This window comes from Rhinopithecus bieti, unplaced genomic scaffold, assembly GCF_001698545.2.
Source record: "Rhinopithecus bieti isolate Rb0 unplaced genomic scaffold, ASM169854v2 scaffold_66227, whole genome shotgun sequence".
Lineage (NCBI taxonomy): Eukaryota > Metazoa > Chordata > Mammalia > Primates > Cercopithecidae > Rhinopithecus > Rhinopithecus bieti.
The window spans coordinates 32,660-39,666 of NW_016824794.1; the positions used below are offsets into that span (position 1 = coordinate 32,660).

Genomic DNA, 7,007 nt, shown 5'->3' on the forward strand with positions numbered 1-7,007 from the left:
TGTGAGTGCATAAATTTAATACTTTTACATTTAAAATATAAAAGTGACTTCATTTATGTTTGTGTAATATCTGTTTCTTACTCTACTACAAGTATCCCAGAATCTCATACGTAGCCAGGCAAGACAGAGAAAGAGAAAACACAGAGATGATCAGAGAAGGAAGAATAACTGGTAAAACGTTCTTCCTGTTGAAGTCAAAGATTAGTAACACAGATAACACTTTCTTCTTCTTCTTCTTTTTTTTTTTTGAGATGGAGTCTCGCTCTGTCCCCCGGGCTGGAGTGCAGTGGCCGATCTCAGCTCACTGCAAGCTCCGCCTCCCGGGTTTACGCTCTTCTCCTGCCTCAGCCTCCCAAGAAGCCGGGACCTCAGGCGCCCGCCACCTCACCCAGCTAGTTTTTTGTATTTTTTAGTAGAGACGGGGTTTCCCCATGTTAGCCAGGGTGGTCTCGATCTCCTGACCTCGTGATCCGCCCATCTCGGCCTCCCAAAGTGCTGGGATTACAGGCTTGAGCCACCGCACCCGGCCACAGATAACACTTTCATTAGAGGAATGTATGACTACAGAACTTAACTTTAGGTAGGAAGATATTTGTGACTTGTAAAAGTTATTCAACTAACTTTACCACAGATATAAAAGTATACAGATACACAGTTATAAAATTTAGCTGAATAGCTTCTATAGTTATAATATAGAAGGCATAAAACAACACTGAAAACATTACAATGATTTTGATGTGTATTCCGGCAATCTATCCATGTGTTCAACAATGACTGAGTACTACTATGCAATACCCATCTGTTGCAAGAATTATGCTAACTAGTTGGGGAGTAAGGCAAATATTTTAAAAACCATCAAACACAATGGAATAAGACAGAATTTTTTAGGTAAGCATTCTAGAGGCACTCAAAAGAATAAATAAATAGGTTGATGTCAGAAAAAACAGGCTACCCTAAGAAAGATACACTGAAAATCTCATTTCTTAATTGATATTAATATTAATATCAGTATCAACAGAATTAAAGTGGATTATGTATCTGCATTATTACTAATTTCAATTCATTTTATTTTAACAAAAACATATGTACGTGTCAAATTCTTCAAAGAAATAATTCTTAAACTTGACAAGCAACACAACCACTCGGGGTCCTTTAGAAATATGGATTCCTTATCAAAGCCCTAGGAATTCTGATTCAGATGGTGTGGGATATCACCAAGAAGCTAGTATTTTTCAAAAAGCAACATTAAGAGGCCGGGCGCGGTGGCTCAAGCCTGTAATCCCAGCACTTTGGGAGGCCAAGATGGGCGGATCACGAGGTCAGGAGATCGAGACCATCCTGGCTAACACGGTGAAACCCCGTCTCTACTAAAAAATACAATAAAACTAGCCGGGCGAGGTGGCGCACGCCTGTGGTCCCAGCTACTCTGGAGGCTGAGGCAGGAGAATGGCGGGAACCCGGGAGGCGGAGCTTGCAGTGAGCTGAGATCCGGCCACTGCACTCCAGCCTGGGCCACACAGCAAGACTCCGCCTCAAAAAAAAAAAAAAAAGCAACATTAAGAGAGAACATCAATCAGACAAAGTATCTGATCTTAAAGATTATCAAAGAAGTAAAACAAGTGCATAAATTACCATATAATATGAGAAATGACATTAAAGTTACACAGAAAATTTGCAATGTATTTTGAGAATATGAATATGGTATATTGCTCTACTTCAGAACAAATTACATGTAATCACTTGATTAAAATGTGCTTCATATTTAATATTTGAAATTGAGGCCGGGCACGGTGGCTCAAGCCTGTAATCCCAGCACTTTGGGAGGACAAGACGGGCGGATCACGAGTCAGGAGATCGAGACCATCCTGGCTAACATGGTGAAACCCCGTCTCTACTAAAAAATACAAAGAACTAGCAGGGCAAGGTGACGGGTGCCTGTAGTCCCAGCTACTCGGGAGGCTGAGGCAGGAAAATGGCATAAACCCGGGAAGCGGAGCTTGCAGTGAGCTGAGATCCCGCCACTGCACTCCAGCCTGGGTGACAGAGTGAGACTCTGTCTCAAAAAAATAAATAAATAAAATAAAATAAAATTGAAACAATCATTAATATATTTACGAAAAATTCTTACCTAAATTGGCATACATTACAAACAAATTAAAATATTGCTGTAAATGACGTCCATGCTCTGACACTTCCCTTCTCAAGAGATTTAGTGTGGCTCTTAATAAGTGGTCACTCAAGCTTAAGTTATCATAAGCCTGTAAAGGATAAAACATTACCTGTTTTACAGCAACAAGGTATATGTATACTTCTATTTGCATAAAAAGGACATGCACATATGCTGATACAGGCATACGTTTATGGAAGGACTGATCACACCAACTAAACTATTTTGCTTCTTCAGAAAGGGAATGAAGATCAGAGGTGGATTTCATTATAATTCTTCACACTTGTAATTTTTTTTAAAAACTAAGACTATTTTAAAAAATCTTCAAAATAGTCTCTCATATTTTTAAAGAGCCAATAATTGCTATTCATTGCTATGCAGTAATATTAAATGGAACTCACTGACATCATATTGTGTGTGTGTTTCTGTTAGGTAAACATATCAAGTGGATGCACATAGGTTTGTGTCTTCGACTTCCAGGAAACACAATTTATTTGTAAACATCTCATCATTTAGAAAGAAAGCTGTGCAATTACCTGACTAGAAGGTCCAGGAGAGGCAAAAGGTGAAGGACATGGCCCATCTTGCAAGGAAAAATGTGCAATAAAGACTATAAGTTTTGCAAACGCACCCCTCACTTCTGCACTAGGGCACTCCAGAAGGTATTCGGAGAAACGATTTGAAACATTAAAAAGGACGTTATGAGCAAACCAAAAACGTACATTCTTGCTGTGACGAAGGAGAATACACAATGCATCATACCTAAAATAAAACAAAAAAATCTATGACTATTAATTCAATAACTTGTTCTCTATAGTAAAAGGATGAGTCTCATTGAACCAAAAAAAAAAAAAAAGACAAAGATCTTCCTCTATTGCTGGAGAGAGAACCAGCAAAGGTTGCTTCTAGTATTAAAACAACAGATAAATACTATGACTTGGTCTATTCTCTCAGTTACAAAACGGGTGAAAGCTTGTCCTCTAAAAATCCATTAACAAACTCTTCCTAGGTTCAGACAAAATATCACCCCCTTATCTTGACATACTATTTCTGAAATCAGTAAGTAAAAATTATTAAATCAATGTATTATAATGGCCTCTATACTTTCACAATTAGAAACTTAAGAAAACCATTTTAATTTTTTACCCTTTTAATCTGTGTCAGAATTCAATCTAGGTAAGCTAAAACCTCATAAATTTCATAAGTAGCTTACACTTTTCAGTCCCATCTTGTAATCTTTGGTTTTGTTTGAGACAGGATCTTGCTCTGCTGCCCAGGCTGGAGTGCAATGGCACGGTCATGGCTCACTGCAGTCTCAACCTCCCAGGCTCCAGCAATCCTCCCACCTTAGCCTTCCGAGTAGCTGGGATTACAGGTGTATGCCACCATACTTGGGTAATTTTTAAAATCTTCTTTGAAGAGATGGGGTCTCACTATGTTGCCTAGGCTGGTCTTGAACTCCCGAGCTCAAACAATCCTCCCACCCTGGCCTCCCAAAGTGCTGGGATTACAGGTGTGAGTCACTGTCCCCAGTCTCATCTTGTAATCTTTGGTGCAGAGATGTCAAAGATATGATAGAAGGTAATAGAAGAAGTCAGTTTCTGAATAACAAAAGGCCATGTTTAGACTAAGTAACTATTTTAATATGATTTCTCTATTGTGACCCAGTTATTTTTATTCTGCATTCCAAACTTCAAACAAAATTCTCATGGTTTAGAAAAAAATTAAGTAGTCTACTAAAGAACCAAACCAAACATTAGTATAATAGGAACGAAAATCCAAAGCAATGTACCAATCACTGGCAGAGCCACGGACTACTTTCTTTGTGTGAAATCCTGTAGTAAAGAGGAACCTAGCAGCAAGTTGAATACTGATCATAGTGATTTCTTCTGCTTCAGGCAACAGGTGATCTTGCCCTATAAATAAAATGCAGATATAAAAACAAATTTTTATTTTCCAACCCCATTTTCAAACAAGTCTGCATTTCCATTAATTTTGAGAAGTCCTAAATTTATTAAGAACCTCTCTCAGGCTACTTTAATTTAGACCCATTTTTATTTTGTTTTATTTATTTTTTTGAGATGGAGATTCACTCTGTCACCCAGGCTGGAGTGCAGTGGCACCATCTTGGCTCACTGCAACCTCCACCTCCCAGGTTCAAGCGATTCTCCTGCCTCAGCCTCCCGAGTAGCTGGGACTACAGGTGCGTGCAACCATGCCTGGCTAATTTTAATATTTTTAGTACAGATGGGGTTTCACCATGTTGGTCAGGCTGGTATCGAATTCTTGACCTCAGGTGATCCACCTACCTCAAAAAGTGCTGGGATCACAGGCGTGAACCACTGCACCCAGCAATTTAGACTCATTTAAAGTGAAAACATTAATTTTATGAACTTAAACATGTTGATGCCTACTAGAAATTATTCTTTACTACTAAGAAGCTAAACTCTCTTGATACTTACCGGGAGGAGGGTTTAAGTAAACGCCATTACATGTAAGCAGTTTTTTCATAAACTGAAAATACTCCATACTGTACTGCATTCGGTTATGCATGAATTGTACATTCTGTTTCCGTACACTTCTCTCAATGGCTGATGGCATAATAATCTGATGAGGTCTGGTGGTGATAGCAAGCTCTGATATGTATCTTATCAACTCATCATCTTGGTCTATTGTGTCCATTCGTTCGTAAAAAAGTATATAAGCATTCCACCACCTTTTCTGGCGCCTGTATGACATGCGCTTCATCATGTGATCAAACACTTCTCCCATGTACTCTCCACCAAAACACTGGTTTTTCATTTCTTCGTCATCATCCATTTTACATTCTGTTACATCACCATCATCAAATTTATACCAGCGATTTCTCTCACCATCTCCACCATTCCTTTGGATGATATAAGAATAGTAATGCCCCCCACTCGCTTGACCACTGTGTACAAGCACACCCACAAGTCTGTATTTTGTGCTTCCTGCTGTCTCACTTTCAGACTGCTCACTCTGTTGTATCAACTGACTCTCTGGGTTTACATTATCCCCTTCCAGCTTTGCGACACCTGCAACTGTGTAAGGTTCCATGTCCAGCTCTCGAGGAAATTCAAAATAATCATTGAACTTGATTGCACATTCTCTTTCCCAGTCATAGTCAAATCGCTTTAGTTGTATAGCAAGAACAGGAGGTAACTTTTTAATCAGCAAGCGCTTTACGGTATCAACCTAAAATAAACAAGAGAAAGTTACTAGATGTTCTATTAAAATCCACAATAAAACAAACAAACAAAAAAACCCCAACAAAACCCAAGTACACTTTTAAATGATATTAAGACTTATCTGAATTTTAAGTGTAAACAAATACATGACAATGAGCATAATCAAGATAATCCTATCAGCTGATTTAAATGCTAAAATTAATAATATTCAAACGGTAAGTTGTTGACTGGTTTCTGTCATTGTTACCTAGCCATTATTACCTGTTTGATATTTACTGTTGTTCCCATGAAGGTGGTTTCCTATGCACAAACAATAACAATAATAGTAGCTAACATTTGTTGGTCAATTAAGATGCCAGGTAATATACTAAGTGCTGCACACGTAAAAACATACCTAATCCTTACAACCTTCTCAAGTGTGTACTACTGAACCTTAAAGATGAAAATTAGTAATCACAGAGAGGTCAAGTAACTTGCCTCAGGTCTCAGGAGCTGCAGGTGGCAGGCAGTATGGTTTTACAGCCCACAATCTCAATCTTTAAACTTTAAGACTTCTCTAAGTGGTGCATAAGGCCAAAACAACACAAGTGACTTGAGAGTGAAAGGGTTTGGGAGCTCCCAAAGATATACCTTATTCATTACGATAATGCGTGTGAATTATCTCTCCCAAAGAACTGCTAGTAAGTTTCCAAAATAAATGGTTTTATAACATAGGTGATAAAAGAAATCTTACGGGCCACTTGACTAGTCTAAAAGAAATCTTATGTAGTTCAATAAAGTAATTAAATGGTTTCAGCAAATGTTTTGGTCTTGACAAGTAATCCTGGACATGACAGGAGAAATGTTTTCCTCTATCAGCTCTGTATCTTTGAGGGGTTCATTGGCAATTTGTTTCTTGGTAGAGATGGAAAGTGTCTGTAACTTACATAAGACAATGCACTATCACGTTATGACTTTTAAAATTATTCACTCTTATTTACCTGTTTTTATCTTATTTACCTAGCCCCTTTGGCACTACTTTTTTTCCTTCCCTGCCAAACCTTCTATCAGTTATCATGTTGACTACTTCTCTGCTACCACTATACCAAAGTAGGAGAAAATAAAAAGAGGGTGACTTGTGAGGATGAACCAAAAAAACCAATTTCTTCTAAATCTATTACATGTAATCAAAATTAAACAAAACTAGACAGCCCGTACCTTTTATTGCATTTTCACAATGATATGCATTTGCACCTTCTAGTAAATCTCCTGACATATTGTTCCAAAGAATCAAGAAGATTTTGGTGATTTCTAATGTCTACGTTTAGGGTTGTAAAAGATTCTTCACATTCGTACCTAAAAACGATAAAAACAATAAAAGGATTTATCCCTTAGTTTTCTAGACGTTTATTTAGTTTTGGACTTAATGAAAACTACATTTGCCTTTGTTTTTTTAATTATACTTTATGTTCTAGGGTACATGCGCACAACGTGCAGGTCTGTTACATATGTATACATGTGCTGTGTTGGTTTGCTGCACCCATACATTTGCCATTTTTATAATACGAAACCCGTTAAGTCACAGAATGTTGGCAATAAAAGTTAACTTAATCAAGAATATTAGGTGAAATGTTTTTTTTTTTTTTTTTTTT

The 7,007-nt window shown here is 37.8% G+C and overlaps 1 protein-coding gene across 1 annotated transcript in view; it reads right to left on the bottom strand.

Annotated features, from left to right (window-relative positions):
- LOC108522446 (probable ubiquitin carboxyl-terminal hydrolase FAF-X) overlaps nucleotides 1-6,711 on the bottom strand; it is a gene marked incomplete at its 5' end in the record, with an annotated part of 19,627 nt that extends 12,916 nt beyond the window's left edge. The window contains 6 exon segments of the mRNA XM_017862653.1: nucleotides 2,129-2,258; nucleotides 2,704-2,929; nucleotides 3,960-4,083; nucleotides 4,630-5,383; nucleotides 6,560-6,626; nucleotides 6,628-6,711. Of these exon segments, the coding sequence (XP_017718142.1) occupies nucleotides 2,129-2,258; nucleotides 2,704-2,929; nucleotides 3,960-4,083; nucleotides 4,630-5,383; nucleotides 6,560-6,626; nucleotides 6,628-6,711 (1,385 nt within the window).
- Nucleotides 6,712-7,007: the final 296 nt, after the last annotated feature.